The following is a 22,384-nucleotide window of genomic DNA, read 5'->3' on the forward strand; positions in this document are numbered from 1 at the left end:
CACACCCGAGCCCCACCTCGCTCAGCCCCGAGCCCCTCCTCGCTCACACCCGAGCCCCACCTCGCTCAGCCCCGAGCCCCTCCTCGCTCACACCCGAGCCCCCCCTCGCTCAGCCCCGAGCCCCCCCTCGCTCAGCCCCGAGCCCCCCTTCACTCAGCCCCGACTCCCTCACTTCCATAACAGAGAATTTGAAATGATTTTTGACACATTTTTGCACACACAGGGTTAGTGTGTTACAGTGACACCGGGCGAGTTGGCGGAAGTGTCATCATGTAGACGCTCCGTTGCCACTGAGTGGGGGAGGGCAGAGAGCGGGGGAGGGACAGAGAGCGGGGGAGGGCAGAGCGGGTGAGGGGGCAGAGCGGGGGAGGGCAGAGATCGGGCGAGGGGGCAGAGAGCGGGCGAGGGGCAGAGAGTGGGGGAGGGCAGAGCGGGCGAGGGGCAGAGAGTGGGGGAGGGCAGAGCGGGTGAGGGGGCAGAGAGCGGGGGAGGGCAGAGCGGGTGAGGGGGCAGAGTGGGCGAGGGCACAGGCTGCGGCATCCCAGCCCAAGGGGGAGAGTGGCATCTCCCGGGGGAATGAAGGGAAATGCAGAGAGACGGAGAGGGTGGGCGGGGGGATGGGGGAGGCACCTGGGTGCTGGTTACAGGTGGCACTGGCACCATGCCTGCCCATCACCCACCGATAAGGTGTCAGGCAGATGGGCAAAGGGACGAGATATTCCAGAAATCCTGATTTCAAATTTGTAATTAGTGTTTAACATTCCTTAGTGTTGCTTAAACTAAGTGCATTTTATAACATTGGATTCAAAACATTTCATTCATTTATATAAATAATATATATTGTTAAATCCTTACCTCGAAAAGGAGAGGGATTTCCCTTTTAGAAATGTAGTCTTTAGCTTCACTGCTGCTCATTCCGACAGTCTGGCTTCTGACACCGACAGTCTAGAATTTCCTGGTGCTGATGTTGCTGATTTCTCTTCCTGTGTCTCTCTCCTTCTCTCTCTTTCTGTCTCTCTCTGTCTGCCTCTCTCTCTCTGTCTCTCTGTCTGTCTCTCCCTCTGTCTCTCTCTCCGTCTCTCTCTCTCTGTCTCTGCCTCTCTCTGTCTCTCTGACTGTCTCTGCCTCTCTCTGTCTCTCTGTCTGACTCTCTGTCTTTCTCTGTCTCTTTCTCTCTCTCTCTCTGTCCACTCTCTGTGTCTCTCTGTCTGTCTCTTTCTCTCTCTCTCTCTGTCCACTCTCTGTGTCTCTCTGTCTCTTTCTCTCTCTCTGTCCACTCTCTGTGTTTCTGTCTCTGTCTTTCTCGCTCTCTGTCTGTGTCTCTCTCTGTCTGTGTGTCTCTCTCTCTGTCTCTATTTCTCTCTCTCTGTCCACTCTCTGTGTTTCTCTCTCTCTCTGCAATACCTCACTACCTCATCCAACTGAATGTTCTGTACAGATAGATTCCTATTTATTTATTTATTTATTTACATTGTTTCACAGGGAGGCGTTGCCTTGGTAATGTCGTGTAACCCAGATCCAATCCAGCCCCATACTTGGTCCAAGAGGCCTTATATTATTTTTTGACATGACCTGGAGTTTTTTTTAAATAATGTGAGCATTTATGGTTCCATTTACAAACCATCTTCAGTCGGATTTAGCCCCAACCCATAGACCTGTAGAAAACACTTGAGGACCAAAAACCGTGAATGGGAAAAGGACAGGCCTGTATCTCCCCACGGACTGACCCCAACCTCTGCCTTTATATCGTTTCTGCAGGTTCCGACTCACCAATTTCCTGGGCCTTTTGAAAATTTGAAAACTTCAAAACTGATTGTTAGATTTTTGTTCGGGAAGGGTATTAAGGGCTACGGAACCAAGGTAGGTAGACGGAGTTAAGATACAGATCAGCCACGATCTAATTGAATGGCAGAACAAGCTCGAGGGGCTGAATGGCCTCCTCCTGTTCCTATATAACAGACATGAGGGGCTGAATGGCCTCCTCCTGTTCCCATGTAACAGGCTCGAGGGGCTGAATGGCCTCCTCCTGTTCCTATATAACAGACATGAGGGGCTGAATGGCCTCCTCCTGTTCCCATGTAACAGGCTCGAGGGGCTGAATGGCCTCCTCCTGTTCCTATATAACAGACTCGAGGGGCTGAATGGTCTCCTCCTGTTCCTATGTAACAGATTCGAGGGGCTGAATGGCCTCCTCCTGTTCCTATATAACAGATTCGAGGGGATGAATGGCCTCCTCCTGTTCCCATGTTCGTTCCAATTTGTTTCTTTGTTTTTTTTTCGCCTTTTGTTTCCTCCTTCTTAATTTATTGTCCTTGTTCCTATTTCTTTAAGACTTCTTTTTTCTACCTTTCTTTCCCCTCCTCAAACGAGTGTCTGCTCTTCATACCGGAGTTTGGAGAGTCGGTGTCGGCAGAGCTATTTGACTGCAGGGGGCACCACAACCTTACTGGATCCTATGTTCCTGTGCTATCCACATGCTCTCCATCAGGGGTCACTAGATGGTGATCAAGAGTGGGTGGGATCTCGGCTAGAATTTCTCCTCCCTATCCCGGGTGATGAGGTCAATTTTAGAAACCAACCACTTATAGGTCACTCTGAGTTTAATCGTAGTAAATAAACACAGCCCGAGGTCACTCTGAGTTTAATCATAGTAAATAAACACAGCCCGAGGTCACTCTGAGTTTAATCATAGTAAATAAACACAGCCCGAGGTCACTCTGAGTTTAATCGTAGTAAATAAACACAGCCCGAGGTCACTCTGAGTTTAATCGTAGTAAATAAACACAGCCCGAGGTCACTCTGAGTTTAATCGTAGTAAATAAACACAGCCCGAGGTCACTCTGAGTTTAATCGTAGTAAATAAACACAGCCCGAGGTCACTCTGAGTTTAATCGTAGTAAATAAACACAGCCCGAGGTCACTCTGAGTTTAATCATAGTAAATAAACACAGCCCGAGGTCACTCTGAGTTTAATCGTAGTAAATAAACACAGCCCGAGGTCACTCTGAGTTTAATCGTAGTAAATAAACACAGCCCGAGGTCACTCTGAGTTTAATCATAGTAAATAAACACAGCCCGAGGTCACTCTGAGTTTAATCATAGTAAATAAACACAGCCCGAGGTCACTCTGAGTTTAATCGTAGTAAATAAACACAGCCCGAGGTCACTCTGAGTTTAATCGTAGTAAATAAACACAGCCCGAGGTCACTCTGAGTTTAATCGTAGTAAATAAACACAGCCCGAGGTCACTCTGAGTTTAATCGTAGTAAATAAACACAGCCCGAGGTCACTCTGAGTTTAATCGTAGTAAATAAACACAGCCCGAGGTCACTCTGAGTTTAATCATAGTAAATAAACACAGCCCGAGGTCACTCTGAGTTTAATCGTAGTAAATAAACACAGCCCGAGGTCACTCTGAGTTTAATCGTAGTAAATAAACACAGCCCGAGGTCACTCTGAGTTTAATCGTAGTAAATAAACACAGCCCGAGGTCACTCTGAGTTTAATCGTAGTAAATAAACACAGCCCGAGGTCACTCTGAGTTTAATCGTAGTAAATAAACACAGCCCGAGGTCACTCTGAGTTTAATCATAGTAAATAAACACAGCCCGAGGTCACTCTGAGTTTAATCGTAGTAAATAAACACAGCCCGAGGTCACTCTGAGTTTAATTCCTGTTTGATGAGGGAAGTTTGCAGATTGGAAGGAGCTTGTAAATTTCCAGCTACAGGTCAGGAGAAAACAGTATGAAATGACTGGCCTCTTCTTTTTATATACATTTGACACTTCGAAGTGTGACAGACTTTTATGTTGATACTTTCCTCATTTTGTTTTCACTTCCTTGATTTTCTTCCTCTGTCTTTTGAATGCAGAGATGTCTCTAACAGTCCTAGACTGCTAATAATTGTACCGGTCAGTTTGATGAAAGGGTAAGTATAATTATTGTCTCGCATCCAATACAGACATTGCTTATAGCTGTCATCTTTCGAAGCCATCCTTCAGATGAGATGTTCCACTGAGGTCCTGTCTGCTCTTCAGGTGGATATTAAAGATCCCAGGGCACTATTCAAAGGGCATGGAGCTCTCTCCTTCCCCAGGCCAACATTCCTCCCTGAACCAACACCACCAAACGCACCTTGATTGGTCATTCACCTCAGTGTTGTTTGTGGTTGCTGTTTATGCCAACAGAACAACGATAATACACATCAAAAATAGTTTGTTCAGTGACGCACTGCGAGATGTTTCAGTGTGATAAAACCGATTAAAATGATTAAAGTATTAAAATGATTTCTTATCCAGCTGTTGCTTCCTGCTGTCACCGAGGACTGAATCATAGTCACAGTCCGAAATACAACAGAACCAGGCAGTGGGTCATTGGATCATTCAGAGAGAGCACTGGGATGAATGAAGAAATGATTTCTCATTCTGTGCACCTCTTGAATTCCGCTTCCCCACTGGTCCCCACAGTTTATTGATTCCATTTCAGAGACCGGGTGCTGACTAGATGCTCGATTCAGTCTCGTCCCTGCTCGGTGGTGTCATGGACAAACCCAGTTCTTCATCAACATGAGAATAGAATACATACCAACACTCCTCCCCACCCTGATCTTCACACACATAAACACACACACACACAATCACACACACAATCACACACACATAAACACACACAATCACACACACACACACAATCACACACACATAAACACACACACACATAAACACACACACATAATCACACACACACATAAACACACACATCAACACACACACAATCACACACACACACAATCACACACACATAAACACACACACACATAAACACACACACATAAACACACACACATAAACACACACACAATCACACACACACATAAACACACACACATAAACACACACACACATAAACACACACACATAAACACACACACACATAAACACACACACATAATCACACACACACATAAACACACACACAATCACACACACACATAATCACACACACACATAAACACACACACACATAAACACACACACAATCACACACACACATAAACACACACACATAATCACACACACACATAATCACACACACACATAAACACACACACAATCACACACACACACAATCACACACACATAATCACACACACACATAATCACACACACACATAAACACACACACATAATCACACACACACACAATCACACACACACATAATCACACACACACATAATCACACACACAATCACACACACACACAATCACACACACACACACACATAAACACACACACATAATCACACACACACATAAACACACACACAATCACACACATAATCACACACACACATAAACACACATACATAATCACACACAAACACAATCACACACAAAAACACACTCAGACACAAACACACATGTACACACATAAACACACATTAACACGCACACACATAAAACGTGAACATACAACAAAAATCTGTTGAAATCTCTTTATCAGGACAAGCTGTAATTGTGATCCCGCAGCATGTGGTTCTAGCACATTTATCTCTCTGTCACTCCTGCTATAATTACTCTGATTGTAGTGAAAAAAACAGGTTTCAGAAAACAGCACAAGTCTCACCTTCAACAGTTAAAAGCTCCCCTGGTAGCATCACCCTGAAAGTGAATCAGGACAGCAAACCACCCAGGAAGGGCCTGGTTTCGCCCCTTGGTCTGTGCTGTTAGCTAATATCAGTTGGGGTCGTGGTGAGGGAGCTACAGTGTGGTGCCATGCCCCTGGACTAGGACGGGGAAAAATACGGCAGGGTTCCTGCACCCGATCGCTATCCAGGTAGCCCCCTCCCACTTCACTCTCTCCCTCACCCCCCCCCCCACCCCGCCCCCACCGCTGGAAAAGATGTTTGTGGATGTTGCATGAAGACGGGATTGAGCTCAACTGTAATGCCCCACATGGTCGATTAGCCTGCTGTCATTCACTGTCTAGATTCAAACATTAAGAATGGCCATTTTGGATGTTATAACATAGATTTGTGATATTAAGGGAAAAAAGCCTGAATGAAATAAAGGAAAATAGGAATGGGAGTTTCGATGTCTCTGCCCGGCTGGTGTGATGTTCACCTGGTGAAGTACAGAGCGGGAAAAGTCAGCATTTGGTGCCCTCTGGTGGAATTGAGTGAGTCAGGCAGTAGGGAAAGGGGGTGGATTGAGCTCAGGATAGAGCCTTCTGAGTCAGTCTTATACCGATCTGTAATATGTTCAAAGTCGTGCATATAGCGCACACCTCCTGTGACACACTGACTTCCTGAAACACTTCCCCAGTCACAGCTTGGTCATTTGACAAGAGAACCTAACTTATTTGATCGCCATAAATCAGCGGCCCTGAGAAACTTTGTTCATTGTTTGATGCAACCCAGCTCTTTAACAGGGAGCAATGCCACGGGAGGGCGGTCAGCACTTTTATATTTATCATTTTATTCCCAATTTTCAACCTCCTTTCCTGAAGGTGAAACTCAGGTCAGGGTTCAGAGGCCAACAGTCTAATGGCAGGTCCCTCAAGTGGCCATTTTTGATCTTTGTGCATAGACAATGCCAGCAGCCTATTCGACCATGAAGGCATCACCCCTGAGCTCATCTGAAGTCCACAGGAGCAGGAGGAGTCACTGCACAGCCATCTAGCCAAAGTCTGGCTGCTTCTCCCCTCACTATCCTCGGACCAAAGAAATCAAGTGTTGTATTATGAAGGGTTTTGATAGAGTAAATAAGGAGAAACTGTTTCTACTGAGAGGAGGGTCGGTAACCAGAGGACACAGACTTAAGAACCAGAGGGGAGTTGAGGAGAATTTTTTTACGCAGCGAGTTGTTATGATCGGGAATGCGCTGCCTGAAAGGGCGGTGGAAGCAGATTCAATAATAACTTTGAAAAGGGAATTGGATAAATACTTGAAGAGGAAAAGATTTGCAGGGCTGTTGGGAAAGAGCAGGGGGAGTGGGACTAATTGGATAGCTCTTCCAAAGAGCCAGCACAGGCACGATGGGCTGAATGGCTTCCCTCTGTGCTGTGTGATTCTATGATTGTCGTGTCTCTGACTCACTGGCTGAAATAAGTTAATTCTACGCAGACCAGGGATTAAAGTCGAGACTTTCCTGGTGTATCGAACAAGCTGTTCGCTCAGTTATTCATAACATTTTTTTTTGTTTTAATTTCGCCCTCAAACTTTTTCATCCTCCCGTCTCCCACCCCACACATTTACCTCTAGGTCAACAGCTCCCAGCGCCCTGCCTGTCTGTCACACTCTGTGACCAGTTCTAGGAAGCTGTTTGTGTGCCACTCAATGCAGTCACCCCAGAATTTGGCCACACACCCCTAAATACAACACAACTCACCCCACACGCCCCTAAATACAACACAACTCACCCCACACACCCCTAAATACAACACAACTCACCCCACACACCCCTAAATACAACACAACTCACCCCACACACCCCTAAATACAACATAACTCACCCCACACGCCCCTAAATACAACACAACTCACCCCACACGCCCCTAAATACAACACAACTCACCCCACACACCCCTAAATACAACACAACTCACCCCACACACCCCTAAATACAACACAACTCACCCCACACACCCCTAAATACAACACAACTCACCCCACACACCCCTAAATACAACACAACTCACCCCACACACCCCTAAATACAACACAACTCACCCCACACGCCCCTAAATACAACACAACTCACCCCACACACCCCTAAATACAACACAACTCACCCCACACACCCCTAAATACAACACAACTCACCCCACACACCCCTAAATACAACACAACTCACCCCACACACCCCTAAATACAACACAACTCACCCCACACACCCCTAAATACAACACAACTCACCCCACACACCCCTAAATACAACACAACTCACCCCACACTCCCCTAAATACAACACAACTCACCCCACACTCCCCTAAATACAACACAACTCACCCCACACACCCCTAAATACAACACAACTCACCCCACACACCCCTAAATACAACACAACTCACCCCACACACCCCTAAATACAACACAACTCACCCCACACACCCCTAAATACAACACAACTCACCCCACACACCCCTAAATACAACACAACTCACCCCACACTCCCCTAAATACAACACAACTCACCCCACACTCCCCTAAATACAACACAACTCACCCCACACACCCCTAAATACAACACAACTCACCCCACACACCCCTAAATACAACACAACTCACCCCACACTCCCCTAAATACAACACAACTCACCCCACACACCCCTAAATACAACACAACTCACCCCACACACCCCTAAATACAACACAACTCACCCCACACACCCCTAAATACAACACAACTCACCCCACATGCACCAACATGCAATTGCCTGACATTTAGTTTCAGAATCATAGAATCTTACAGCACAAAAGGAGGCCATTTGGCCCATTGTGCCTGTGCCGGCTCTTTGGAAGAGCGATCCAATTAGTCCCACTCCCCCCGCTCTTTCCCCTTTTTGAGGTTGTGTGACTTGGCCCCGAGAGGCTGGTGATGGAGCCGAGGACTTGGGACAGTTATGTAGCTGCCCTTTCAGGCCAGTGTTGGTGTGTGAGGCAGTGGAGACCCAGAGAAAGGGGGAAGCAGACAGAAATAATGAGTGAAGAAAACACACAAAAAAAATCCGTCGAGTTTTTAATCAAATTGTACAAGATTTGCCTTTTTGATATTAGTGGTGTTCAAAATTGGGAAAGTTAGGGTACAAGAGGGATGAGCTGAATTGTCCTCGACTTTTCTTATGTTCTTCTGACTTTTGCCCCCTGTGTCAGGGTGTATTTGGCTAAAATTATAACTGGTTCCATTGGTCTTCACTACGAGTCTCTCGGCTTCTCAAACGACCAACTCCAGTAAGACCACAACTTAAGTTCCTCTCAGTCCGTGTTTCCAAGCTGCCAGCTTGTATTTGAAAACAAATGAAGAGCAGCAATTGGTCTTCACGCTAATTGCTCACACTGGGTAAGATGTCCCTTCATTTATTACATATATATATATATTATAAATATAAATAGGAATTAGGTCATTGGTTTATTGTCTTATTTGCTCAGTGTTGCCGATTGGAGTTCGAGCAAGGAGGCCCAAAGCTCAGCTACTGTCTGCTTCCAGTGGCCTCCAGATCTTAAAGCAGAACCAGCTCGATTGTTAAGCCTCTGTCAGGAGATATGCCAGGTGGGATTGAAGAATTTGATCTTCCTCTCCTTTGCCCACTTTGCGAAGACTGTTTTCTCTGTGATGAACCGATGGCCTCCGTACCGTGCGTTCTCGTGTATGTAATACTCCAGACACTCCTCCTGTCCGCTGGGTTCATAATAATGGTATGGGACATTTCTGTGCCCTTCAGTTCTGTAGGCGCGAGAGACATACAATTTTATTCTCCCAAGGAATCTAACAGAGACAGACAAATCCGAGAACAAACTGAGGTGCCCTGAGGTGAGCATGTTTGATGTAATAACGTTAAGTGAACCCAGGGCCCACATGTTGATCTCGTCTTCTCCCGTCTGCCCTCTCAGGTGGACGTTAAAAGATCGACACTATTGGAAGAAGAGCAGGGGAGTTCTCCCTGGTGTCCTGGCCAATATTTATCCCTCAACCAACATCACTAAAAAACAGATCATCACATTGCTGTTTGTGGGATCTTGCTGTGCGCAAATTGGCTGCCACGTTTCCTACATTACAACAGTGACTACATTTCAAAAGTACTTCATTGGCTGTAAACGCTTTGGGACGTCCTGAGGATGTGAAAGGCGCTATAGAAATGCAAGTCTGTCTTTCTGTATTTTCCTAGAATTTGGTTACCAAAAGTTTCTCCGTTCTCCTAAACTGCTAAGTAATTGGAATTTCCCTCACTTAGGTCTATGTTCAGGATCTCCTTGATTTGAAGCTCTAACGCTATAAGGAGAGAGTTAATAACAGTGTTATGAATAGTGTTAGAGCTGAGATTCCTCAGTCAGGTGCACAATGTGCGACCAAAGACCTCCATCTTGGTTATTATGTTGCTAAGAAACAAAGATCTGTCCCGAGTGCTTCATTGGAATCTTAACGTCAAATGGGTTTGGGTCAGTCTGCATTCACTCGCCAAAAGGGACCAGTTCAAGGCAATAAATCAGGTAATTCATATCCAACCAGCAGCTCCCCCCTCTTGTGTCTGATATTCCACAATTACTCCTTCTACATCTGATAACACTCTTGACCTCACCTTGTCCTCCATCCCTGAAGCTGCTTCCAACGAGCTTGGTTTCCTTTCTGTCAACAAACGCTTCTTTATCCTCAAACAACTCAACCCAAGTCCACGCGAAATGCTTAACACCTCCCCACAATGATAAAGGCCCCTCTATCCCATGGTGAAGGCCCCTCTAACCCCTCTATCCCATGGTGAAGGCCCTCTAACCCCTCTATCCCATGGTGAAGGCCCCTCTAACCCCTCTATCCTATGGTGAAGGCCCCTCTAACCCCTCTATCCTATGGTGAAGGCCCCTCTAACCCCTCTATCCTATGGTGAAGGCCCCTCTAGCCCCTCTATCCCATGGTGAAGGCCCCTCTAACCCCTCTATCCTATGGTGAAGGTCTCTCTAATCTCTGACCCATGACTGTGAAGGCTTATCCATGGTGCCTTCCATGTTTGAAATGTGTAACAATACCCACTGTCTTGCCTCGTACGTTACAAATGGCTACCTCACACCAAAGAGCTACAGGTACTGGTCGATGTGTCCACAAGTCAGGAAGGGAGAACGTTACAAGAGGGAGGAGTGTGTTTCTGAAGCGATGTAATGGTCAGTGCCCCTCCGTACCTGCAGTAAGTATCATTGATCATTCCATAGACATGGATAGTGCTGCACGCTTCCATGGCCAATATAAAGGTAAACCAGCCCGTACTTAGATAGGAGCCAGACAGCACCCTGGGTCACAGAGAGAAGAGGACAGGTTAGAAATGGAGGAACAGGCAGAGGAATTCACACAAGTTCAGTAGTTTGATACCAAAACAGCCCACAGCACAATGTGACAGGACATGGGATTGAAAGTCTCTCCCTGCCAGGCCCTGTTTCTCTCACGGAGAGCAAGGGGAAATTGCCGGCTGCCTTGTGATACTGAACAATACAGACTGTTAAAATTGGATAGCCAAGTGGTGAAGGATAGAACACTAGAGCCTGGTCTTTAGTTACTTCTAAGCCTTTGTTCACAGAGATTCCCCTTTCACACACCCCACACCCTAGCTAAGCTCTCCTATAAAAAAGATACACGAGAGCCCCAATTGATACCCACCACCTGAATACAATTAACACTAATTGATATCAATTATACAATTAGCACAGACCAGGGCGGGGGGTGGGTCATTCTGACTCTGGGCGAAAGTGTAAAATGGGCCATATGGATTCGGTCGTCCGTTGTACCTCTCTCCCGATTGAAGTCAGAGGAAATGGAAATTCGGGAGAGATGTACAAAGGGCCGCTGATCCGATATCGCCCGTTTTACCAAGATAACCCCCCCAGGCAGGTCGAAGGGTCAGTGCCTGATCTGTGATGGATGGACTGATCTCAGTCGGGCAGCAGTCCGAATGCTGCCAGTCACCTCAATGCCGCGTGGGTGCAGCTTTTCGAAGTTGGGCACTGGGGCTTCTGTGAGGGGACTCTCAGGGTTCCCAAACTCACCAGGTTTCTGGATTGACTTCCTAGCTCATCATTTCTGCTGCTTTAAACTAGGAAACATTTTCTGCAGTGAAGTTCGTGTATTCCTTTGGCTAGCTCACACTGTCGTTTGGAAAAGAGGACAAGTGGTCTCTTGGAGTGTGTCAATATTTGCTCGGGGTCCCTGGGAGTGTGTCATTATTTGCACAAGGTGCCCAGGAATGTGCAAATATTTGCAGGGGGTCCCTGGGAGTGTGCCAATATTTGCACAAGGTGCCCAGGAATGTGCAAATATTTGCAGGGGGTCCCTGGGAGTGTGCCAATATTTGCAGGGGTCCGCACAGAAAAGTTTGAAAACCACCACCCTAGGCCAGGGAGTGAGGATTCCTGCTCCTGGTCACTGAGGAAAGACACCTGTTGGAAAGAGGCGTGCCAGGATTGGGAGTAGATGCGAGGCCCCCTCTGGACCCTTGGTTCATTGGCCTGTCCAGTCTCCTGTGTGAAGATTGTCCAGTTAATGGCAAGCTACTGGTACCTGTAAAACCAAACCCCAGCTCGAGTCAACTCCCTTTGAACAGAGGAAGCATCAGCTGGGGAATGAACTGAGGTACCACATGACTCATACTTAGGGTTGCCAACTCTGGTTGGACATATTCCTGGAGATTTCATCACATGACCTCCCACCCAGTCAAACAGCTTTTTCCCCCATCTCCAATATTTTAATAACTAATGAATGAAAGTGTTCAAAGAAAATAAGAAGAAACACATTTAGTTTTAAAGCCCCTATGATTTTTCTCTCAGGTGTAACTCACAGAAGTGTCCAGGATATTAATCTTTCATTCCTGGAGACTCCAGGACAATCCTGGAGGGTTGGCAACCCCTACTCATACTGTAGTGATAATGTTTGATTTATGGAACATAGAGTCATAGAGTCATAGAGTTATACAGCACAGATAGAGGCCCTTCGGCCCATCGTGTCCGCGCCGGCCATCAGCCCTGTCTACTCTAATCCCATATTCCAGCATTTGGTCCGTAGCCTTGTATGCTATGGCATTTCAAGTGCTCATCCAAATGCTTCTTGAATGTTGTGAGGGTTCCTGCCTCCACAACCCTTTCAGGCAGTGAGTTCCAGACTCCAACCACCCTCTGGGTGAAAAAGTTCTTTCTCAAATCCCCTCTAAACCTCCCGCCTTTTACCTTGAATCTATGTCCCCTTGTTATAGAACCCTCAACGAAGGGAAAAAGCTCCTTAGTATCCATCCTATCTGTGCCCCTCATAATTTTGTACACCTCAATCATGTCCCCCCTCAGCCTCCTCTGCTCCAAGGAAAACAAACCCAATCTTCCCAGTCTCTCTTCATAGCTGAAGCGCTCCAGCCCTGGTAACATCCTGGTGAATCTCCTCTGCACCCTCTCCAAAGCGATCACATCCTTCCTGTGGTGTGGCGACCAGAACTGCACACAGTACTCCAGCTGTGGCCTAACCAGTGCAGAGTCCCCAGAGTCTTGCTTTCCTTACCTGTCCTTCCCTGTCTCTTTTTTAAAAACGATGTCGCAGTATCTCATCTGCTCCTCTGTCAGAGTGTAAAGCTTGGCAGAAGGGAAGCGTTTTCGGATGGTCCTCAGCATGTTGTAAACCAGCCCCTTCCCGTCTCGTCTCATGTTGCGCTGAGGGCCCCAGAAGATGTAAACGGAGTTGTTGAGGTCGGAGATGAAAGCTCCCTGCCGGAGGAGCAGTGGGGTGCTGGTGTGAGACACCACTCTCACCGTGGTCCTGCTGCCCACATCTGTTTCGTACCCTTCTGTTGGGGCGTTATTCATCCTCCACACGCATTCCGATTGGTCGATCTCCGCCCCCAGGCTCTTGCCCAACATCTGCCCAGAGCTGGAGATGATGCTGCACTGGTGACAGGAGAGTCTCAATGGCTACAGACGGGGACACACACACAATTACATCGTTTAGTTCCCCCAATTTTGGTTGCTTTCTACTCCCATCCAATCATCTCCCCTTCTCCCTTGAGGCTATCAATGTCTGTGCTTCAGCTATTTCAATAGCCGTTCTTCAAAGGGTAGATGTACACAGTAAGGGTCAGAATGCTATTCAGTCGTGGGGTGCATCAATGCTGAGCCCAAAGCCGTCCTGTGCCTCTGAGTCAGAAGGTTGTGGGTTCAAGTCCCATTCCGGAGACTTGAGCACACAATCTAGGCTGACACTCCAGTGCAGTACTGAGGGAGTGCGGCACTGTCGGAGGTGCCGTCTTTCGGATGAGACGTTAAACCGAGGCCACATCTGCCCTCTCAGGCGAATGTAAAAGATCCCACGGCACTATTTGAAGAAGATCAGAGGAGTATCTCCCCGGTGTCCTGGCCAATATTTATCCCTCAACCAACATCGCGAAAACCGATTATCTGGTTATTATCACATTGCTGTTTGTGGGATCTTGCTGTGCGCATATTGGCTGCTGAGATTCCTACATTACAACGGTGACTACACTTCAAAAACTCCTTCATTGGCTATAAAGTGCTTTGGGATGTCCTGGGGTCATGAAAGGTGCTATATAAGTCTTTTTTTTCTGGGGAACAGCAGTCTCTGTTAAGCCAAACGGGAGTTCTCCTCACTCCCAGTAGCAGTAATGCTGTGTTTGTCTTTATTGATGCTCCACACTTACCCATTACAGGGATAGTGCAGTTGTCAGAACCTCTGCTTGTTTCCCCAAATGTAAGGAGTCTTACAACACCAGGTTATAGTCCAATAGTTTTAAATAAATAAAACTGTTGGACTATAACCTGGTGTTGTACGACTCCTTACATTTGTCCACCCCAGTCCATCACCGGCATCTCCACATCATGTTTCCCTAAATACTGTCGGGCACATGAATGGGGCATATCGACAGTGTTGGCAGCACAGACAAGCACCAGTATACTGAAACATGTTCACATTCCTCACTCTAACTTTCTGATCTCACCTGTTGGCTGAAAAGTGCATTGGGACGTCCTGAGAGCGTGAAAGACATTTATATAAACGCGAGTTCTTCCTTTCATGCAGCTTAAGTGCGGGCATTTAACAAACTCCTCTCAGTTCAGTGATGGGCATTGCCTCACCCAGGGCCTTACCTGCTGCTCGGGCAGGCTGACGTAACCTCTTAGCAGCTTGTCATTTCGTCCAAAAGTACCAAAGAAGTGACTTAGGCTGCTGCTGCCTCGGTCCCTGGCCAGCTGTGAGAGTATTATGGGATAGGGAGACTGATGTATGTAACGGACCATGGCAACGACAAACGACACGCCTCCAATCAGAGCCACCGCTACCAGAACATTCCGCTGGATAAAAACCACAAATTGATTAAAGGTCATTTATAAAGCTCTGATTAGACTCCATCTGGAGATACTGCGCTCAGTTATGGGCACTGCACCTCAGGAAGGATATATTGGCCTTAGAGGGGGTGCAGTGCAGATTCACCAGAATGATACCAGGGCTTAGAGCCTTAATTTACGAGGACAGGTTTCATAGACTAGGTTTGTATTCCCTCGAGTATAGAAGATTAAGGGGTGATCTAATTGAGGTGTTTAAGTTGATTAAAGGATTTGATAACGTAGATAGAGAGAAACTATTTCCTCTGGTGGGGGGAGTCCAGAACAAGGGGGCAGAACCTTAAAATTAGAGCCAGGCCATTCAGGGGTGATGTCAGGAAGCACTTCTTCACACAAAGGGGAGTGGAAATCTGTAACTCTCTCCCCCAAAAAACTGTTGAGGCTGGGGGTCAATTGAAAATGTCAAAACTGAGATTGATAGATTTTTGTTAGGCGAGGGTATTAAGGATTACAGAACCAAGGCGGGTAGATGGAGTTAAGATACAGATCAGCCGTGATCTAATTGAATGGTGGAACAGGCTCGAGGGGCTGAGTGGCCTCCTCCTGTTCCTATGTACTATACAATCCTGTGTATAGGTCAAGTCCAAATAAAGGAGTGTAACTTGTACACTCGCACAATTATAGAGTTTCTGCCAAAATGTTAAAGAGGAGCTTTTCATGGACAGTTAAGATTTACACACCTGGTGTTGATAAGTAGGTGCACAATTTGTGGTGAGAGACCTCAGTGCAGGGGAATGGACTATTTTCTTACTCTGCACCTACTGCCAAGCTCAAGCATTCAGAGGTCAGGTACAGTACAAGCCGAGTGTGGTGGAGAACTCCCCCTACACTGCCCCCAACATTATACAAACTCAGAACCTCTTCCCCTCCTGAACTGGCACCAGCAGTCCAGTGACTATCCCAAACATCTGCAAAATTTAACTTCGATTTATTGAAAATGGAACAGGATTTTATTCTGAGGATTCGTGTAAAAAGACCCAGGTTTTCTAACTCACTCTTGCACAAGGTGTCTTCACCCCCATTATGGAATATTGACCAGAACTTTTGCAGGGGGTCCCTTGGAGCGCGCTAAAAGATCCCAGGGCACTATTTTGAAGAAGAGCAGGGGAGTTCTCCCCAGTGTTCTGGCCAATATTTATCCCTCAACCAACATCACTAAAACATTATCTGATCATTTATCTCACTTTTTATTGTGGGATCTTGCTGTGTGCAAATCGGCTGCCGCGTTTCTTACATTACAACAGAGACTACACTTTAAAAAGAAAAATACTTCATTGTAAAGTGCTTTGGGACGGCCTGAGGTGGAGAATGGGGCTATAGAAATGTAAGTATTTTCATTTTTTACTTTCTTATAATACGCAGACCCAAGAACAGCTCAGGATGAGAAAAAGCTGTTTGGCCTATGGAAGTTCATCATTCCTGGGCATTAACTCTTCCATCGCAGCGTCCGATTCTACTCTGAAAGCCCTCCCCATCTTCCATCCCCCAGTGTGTTTGTTCTTGCTACCTTGGTAGCTTATTCCAAACATATATCACTCTTTGATTAAATGCCATCACATTTCCTGCAGCCTAAGCTTCTGTGCAATACGAGGTTGATTAGGACAGAGGGGCGAGAACAGCCAGTTTATCAAATATCTCTGTCTAACTGAGAATCTTTTAATACTGCACATGTAGAGATACAAAGGCACATGCAAATCACGCTGGCTGCCTCTTCCCCTCACTGCATTTCACCGGAAGATAAAAAGGGAACAACGAAAAGATGCATTTACCTTCTTCTGTGCACAGATCATCCTCACTCCTGCTCCAACGCAGCTTGTTTAAAGAGCAGGGTGGAGGGCATGCGCTTGTGATCTGAGAAATTAGACTCTTGTCGACAAAAACAGCCATCTAAACACTCTCAAGGCACCATTCTTGCATGCCTGAGCTTATCTCTGTCTCTCCCCTCCACCAGCTGAATTCAGCTCGCTCCCCCTCCCCCCGGATCATGTGACAGTGAGGAGGCCAGTTTCACTTCCATTAGCTGCAGTTTACACTCTGAGCCACGTAAGAAGATTTGGGACCCCTTTCTGTGCACACTAGGGAGTGTGTTAAACTGGACAAGGCTGCCTCCAGCATTTAATTTCTACAGATGGGTGTTTGGGATGACGTTGGTTATCTTAAAGAGAGAGCACACTCCTTGCCAAAAAAAAATACTGCTTGTGGCAGATATTTGCTGGTTTTATTTGATTCGTACAGACCAGCAGATTCCCAGATCCTGTGCATCCCCAGTCTGTGCTGAATGATCTGATCTCAGTCCAGGCTTTACTGTGACATTATAATCACCCTCAGTTCCTCTCTGGGTAGCAAGAGGGATAAATCAGCCAGGTTGCAACCCCTGGTGTAAAATGCAGATGCGCGGATATCGGGCGAGCAAGAGGAAGGTTATAAAGGACAGGTTGGTGGAAATCTCCTCTCTGAGGGCAGAGATGGCCTTAGTTTCTCCCCAAGGATTCAGGTCACCATTAGAACCCACTGACATTTTGTTTCTGCGATTTACGTTATCTCTCTTTATTATTATTCATTCTTGGGAAGTGGGCGTTGCTGGCAAGGCCGGCATTTATTGCCCATCCCTAGTTCATAGAATCATAGAAAGGTTACAGCACGGAAAGAGGCCATTCGGCCCATCGAGTCCGCACCGGCTCTATGCAAGAGCAATCCAGCTAGTCCCGCTCTATCCCCGTAGCCCTGCAAATTTTTTCATTTCAAGTACTTATTCAGTTCCCTTTTGAAGGCTATGATTGAATCTGCCTCTACCACCCCCTCAGGCAGTGCATTCCAGATCCTAACCACTCGCTGTGTAAAAAGGTTTTTCCACATGTCACCTTTGGTTCTTTTGCCAATCACCTTAAATCTATGTCCTCTGGTTCTTGACCCTTCCGCCAATGGGAACAGTTTCTCTCGATCTCCTCTGTCTAGACCCTTATAGAGGGATGTATAAGATAGCAAACGATAGGGAAAAGGCAAATGCAGAAAATTAAATAAAATTAAATTGTGAGACTAGAACAAGGGGACACAGGTTCAAACTACTAAAAAGCAAAGTTTGGACTGAAAAAAGGAAGAATTTCTTTATACACAGCGAGCAACACTTGGAATGGACTCATGTAAAGAGCATTGGAATCATTTAAAAAAACAATTGGACTGTAGGCTCTTTCTGAACAGCCTTCCTCATCTGTAATTCTTGTGATAGTATTTTTTAAATAGAAGTTTAAAAGAAAATTACGAGGAATTACATAGAAATCACAACACTGACACAGGCCTTTCGGCCCATCCAGTCCCTGTTGGTGTTTATTCGTACGAGCAGTACCATAATCCCATGTGCTTACCCTGTTCCCATATCCCTTTATCACCTTTTCCTTCAACCTCTTATCTAACCTACTCTTAAATGTTGACATGGTCTCTGTTTCAATTATTAATTCTGGTATTACATTCCACAGCCTCTCAACCCTCTGTGTGATAGAGTTTCTCCTGCTCTCTTTCCTAAATCTCTTACATTTAATCATCTATCTATGTCCCCTCGTTCTTAGGATTATAGAATCACTGAATGATACAGCACAGAAGGAGGCCCTGGGCCCATCGTGCCTGTGCTGGCTCTATGAAAGAGCTGTCCAGTTAATCCCACTCCTCTGCTCTTTCCCCATAGCCCTGCAAATTTTACCCCTTCAAATATTTATCCAATTCTCTTTTGAAAGTTAGTATTGAATCTGCTTCCTTTCAGGAAGTGCATTCAAGATCGTAACAACTCACTGCATACAAGAATGTTTCCTCATGTCGCCTCTGGTTCTTTTGCCAATTACCTTAAATCTGTGTCCTCTGGTTACTGACCTTCCTGCCACTGGAAACAGTTTCTCCTGATTTACTCTATCAAAACCCTTCCAGACCCTCAATCACTGGGAACAGTTTGTTTCTATGTGACCTCCAAAGTGACGGAGCAGACTGCAGCACACCTTAGCCAAACTGGGAGAGCCCAAAGACATTGCAAGAGCCTGGATGGCATCTGAGGGATACAGTGAGAGCCCGGCAGTGTTAGAAGACACTGAGTGCTGGGAGAACTCATTTGCCTTGTTGCTAAAACATTCTAAGTCTATCTGACTGTTCTAGTTGTTGATCAGTTCAATTAGGTTTTGCAAATTTCCACGGAGAGTGGAAAAACTCTCCAAGTAGATATGTGAATAGGTAAAATATTTTATTTTTTCTTTCTATTGTGATCTCAGTGCAGCAAAACTGTACTGTTTTACTTGGCAGGAATGTTTTGCACAGAGGGGGACAGGGGAATCCGAGGGCTGGGGGAGAGGGGAAACTGAAGGTGGGGGAGTGATTCAGAGGGGAAATCAAAGATGGGAGGAACATTGATTCCACCTGTACCTAATAGCAACTCACTGAAATTGTGATGCCTTGTGCATCACAATATGTAAACTTCCCATCTTGCCAATCAGAATTGGACCCAGTGCTCAAGCTGCAGTCTGACCACAGCCCTGCGCAGTTTGATCACCACTTGTATTGTGCTGTTTTGGCTTCGCAGCTCAACATTCTATTGGTTGCTCTGCATGTTGAGTGTTTTTTTTTAACTGTGCAGTTTAGATCTCAACTCAGATTTCAGATAAAAGGTTTTTTTTTTACTGTGGGATGGAAGTTTTTTCATGTTGAGTGTTGAATTTACAAAGATTCCCTACTCTTTCAACCTCATCGTTGCTGAGCTGCTGATTGACCCTGCTGTGCTGTGCTGTGCTGTTTCCCTTTTCATTTCAGATTTGCAGCTTTTAACTCCACTATTTAAACACGAGAAGCTGCGTATAAGGCGTGACATCAGACTAGGTCGCACTTTTAAACCAAAATGTGTCACTCTCACCCTGGATGAAACTTGATAGTAAATTTATATATAAAATAATATATAGAAACTTATATAAAATAATGTATATTTAATCTAGATTATGTATTTACACCAGATTACGCTGGCACATTTTAGTACTGTGTACTTTACACAATCTGCTTCAGATGCACTGGCCATGAAATGCTGCTGTGCACCTTTAATTGCTGCAGGGACTCACCTGAAGGGAATTAGCGGCTGATGCGCGTGCGCAGCCAGGTACTGGCGCTCGCAGTGCTCATGCGCGGGCCGAGAGGTCAGTGGCGAGCGCTCCAAATATTCAGTTGGGGGGGGGGGCTGTTTTGGCTTCTTTAACTTTTTAACCTTTTTATAATATTTGTCAGGCGGGGCGGGAGGGAAAGTCACTTCGGCGGCTGTTTTATTTGGGGAGGTGCGGAGCGTCCTTTGATTTTCCCGCTCTAGCCGGGGGGGAGGCGTCTCCTCCTGTTGGTGTTTGAGACGCCATGTTGTGTGGGGCCGGTGATCGATCAGATTTACCTGAATCACATCCCTGTCTCGCTGTAAAGATGTGGAGATGCCGGTGATGGACTGGGGTTGACAATTGTAAACAATTTTACAACACCAAGTTATAGTCCAGCAATTTTATTTTAAATTCACAAGCTTTCGGAGGCTTCCTCCTTCCTCAGGTAAAGAGTTATCCAACACATAATCGTATGGGCCTTCTCTAAATCTCAGATGCCTGGGGTTGTGAGTATTGACTGTCGAGGGATTTTTGCCTGTCCTGGACACAGGTGACTTGTGTTTGTTTTATTGCCCTGAAATTGCGTCTTTTTTAAAAATCCTTTCACATTCCAAGAATTCTGTGGTATTGTTGATCCAGCTCCTGTAAGGATGCAACATCCTACACTGGATTCACCATAAGCCTTGAACAGTAGCTCATCTTTTTGAGGCAGTAGGGGGGGGGGATATTGAAATCTTGAAAGAATTTGCTGAAGTTCTTTGCAAGGCACTTGTGGATAGATTGTAGGTTTGTGGGATCATGTTGTAAATCGGACAAATAAATGAGTTAGGTGTAGTAATTGGAATCCTAGTTGTCCTAGTGGTGATGTGGAGCTGTAATGAGGAAACAAAAGTGATGCATATAGTCTTGAAAGTGAGAGGGTGGGTGACTGAGTGGATCCAAGGTAGGTGGTATTTAATATCTATTGGTGCTTTTGAAAAAAAAATAGAAAATCTAATATTCCCATAGTGAAGGAAAAACTGAACTGATCTTCAAATGTTTAAAGCAGTGAGTGGTAAGGAAAATAATATTTTAGCAAGTGTAGGTAGGGCCACACAATATCAGCTAGAGAAGTGATACACTTCATAAAGCATTAGTGAGATTGTATTTTGTACATTGTAAACTGTGATCATCATACTTACAAAGGACATGAGGACAATGGAAAGGGATGTAACAACAACTTGCATTTATATAGTGCCTTTTAATATAGTAAAATGTTCCAAGGTGCTTCACAGGAGCGTTATCAGTCAAAATTTGACAGCCACATAAGGAGATATTAGGACAAGTGACTGAAAGCTTGGTCAAAGAGGTAGGTTTAAAGGAGCGTCTTAAAGGAGAAGAGCGAGGCGGAGAGGTTTAGGGAGGGAATTTGAGTTTAGGGCCCGGGCACAGCCACCAAGGGTGGAGTGATGAAAACTGAGGACGTGCAAAAGGCCAGAATTGGAGGTGTGCAGAGATCTGAGGGTTGTAGGGCTGGAGGATATAAAGAGGGTAAAGAGTTTTAAATAATTTAAGATATAAATAGGCAATTGAAACTAAAATGTTTTCATTTAGAGAAGTGATTCACATTCTTAAAATCGTTAGGAATTGTTCGAGTGAATATTAAGGGGGATCGTCAGAGCTTAGGATGTGGTTGAAAGGAAAGCACGATATGAACTTAACTGTTGATAAGGTTGTTTACTGTTTAGACAGTGATCCAGTCCAGGATTTAGCCCTATTGCAGCAAGATGTGGATTTAGCTGAAGTGTACAAGAGGGCAATGTGTTGAATTGGAATTTAACTGGGAGTGTGGAGAGGACGTGCGATGTTTAGTACCAGAGCAGAATAGATCTCTGTGGGTCAGGAAATTAGATTGAAAAGATTGGGAGAGTTGTGATGTATTTCTTTGCAGTTGTATGCTTTGAAATTACTGCCTGGTTGCTGGATTTTATCTTATTTTGGGTTTGTACTCTCTGCTCCTCAGCTATTGCTTTTCAGTGCTCCAACCAGCAACATTTCAGTGCAGTCAGAATTATAAAAACACAAGTATCGTCCTGTCTGTGCCAGCTGACCACCTGCTGCTCACCAGCTGACTACCAGAACATTCTCATTCTCTTGACCTTTTCAAAGCCTTTCATACTGTGCTGATTTTGTTTTCGAAGTGTTTAA

General features: G+C 45.6%; 2 protein-coding genes across 4 annotated transcripts in view; both read right to left on the minus strand.

Moving 5' to 3' along the window:
- The window catches only part of LOC137304267 (adenylate kinase isoenzyme 5-like), a 52,410-nt gene extending 51,046 nt beyond the window's left edge, over positions 1-1,364 (minus strand). Inside the window, exon 1 of the mRNA XM_067972816.1 lies at positions 856-1,364. Coding sequence (XP_067828917.1) covers positions 856-915 — 60 coding nt within the window. The 5' untranslated portion in view covers positions 916-1,364. The remainder of the gene's footprint in view (positions 1-855) is intronic.
- A 7,368-nt stretch (positions 1,365-8,732) lies between these two features.
- On the minus strand, positions 8,733-17,039 carry LOC137304268 (alpha-N-acetylgalactosaminide alpha-2,6-sialyltransferase 3-like). 3 transcript variants are annotated; one of them, XM_067972817.1, is made up of 5 exons: positions 16,862-17,039; positions 14,838-15,041; positions 13,243-13,649; positions 10,890-10,997; positions 8,733-9,444 (listed from the first exon to the last, which is right to left on the minus strand). In XM_067972817.1, exons 1-5 carry the CDS (start codon positions 16,880-16,882, stop codon positions 9,255-9,257), a joined length of 930 nt encoding a protein of 309 aa, XP_067828918.1. In that variant the 5' UTR covers positions 16,883-17,039; the 3' UTR covers positions 8,733-9,254. The 3 variants fall into 3 exon arrangements, with proteins under 3 accessions (XP_067828918.1, XP_067828919.1, XP_067828920.1); XM_067972818.1 differs by lacking the exon at positions 10,890-10,997; XM_067972819.1 differs by lacking the exons at positions 14,838-15,041; positions 16,862-17,039 and adding an exon at positions 14,690-14,812.
- Positions 17,040-22,384: the final 5,345 nt, after the last annotated feature.

This window comes from Heptranchias perlo, chromosome 37 (genome assembly GCF_035084215.1).
Source record: "Heptranchias perlo isolate sHepPer1 chromosome 37, sHepPer1.hap1, whole genome shotgun sequence".
In the NCBI taxonomy this organism is placed as follows: Eukaryota; Metazoa; Chordata; class Chondrichthyes; order Hexanchiformes; family Hexanchidae; genus Heptranchias; species Heptranchias perlo.

What these genes read in the sequence shown, in the direction of transcription:
- LOC137304268 (XM_067972817.1), bottom strand. Translation starts at nt 16,882, where the DNA reads ATGATCTGTGCACAGAAGAAG. An exon ending in TGATCTGTGCACAGAAGAAG is followed by an intron (nt 15,042 to 16,861) that starts GTAAATGCATCT and finishes GTTTTTATCCAG; the next exon opens with CGGAATGTTCTGGTAGCGGT. An exon ending in TCAGCCTGCCCGAGCAGCAG is followed by an intron (nt 13,650 to 14,837) that starts GTAAGGCCCTGG and finishes CCCCGTCTGTAG; the next exon opens with CCATTGAGACTCTCCTGTCA.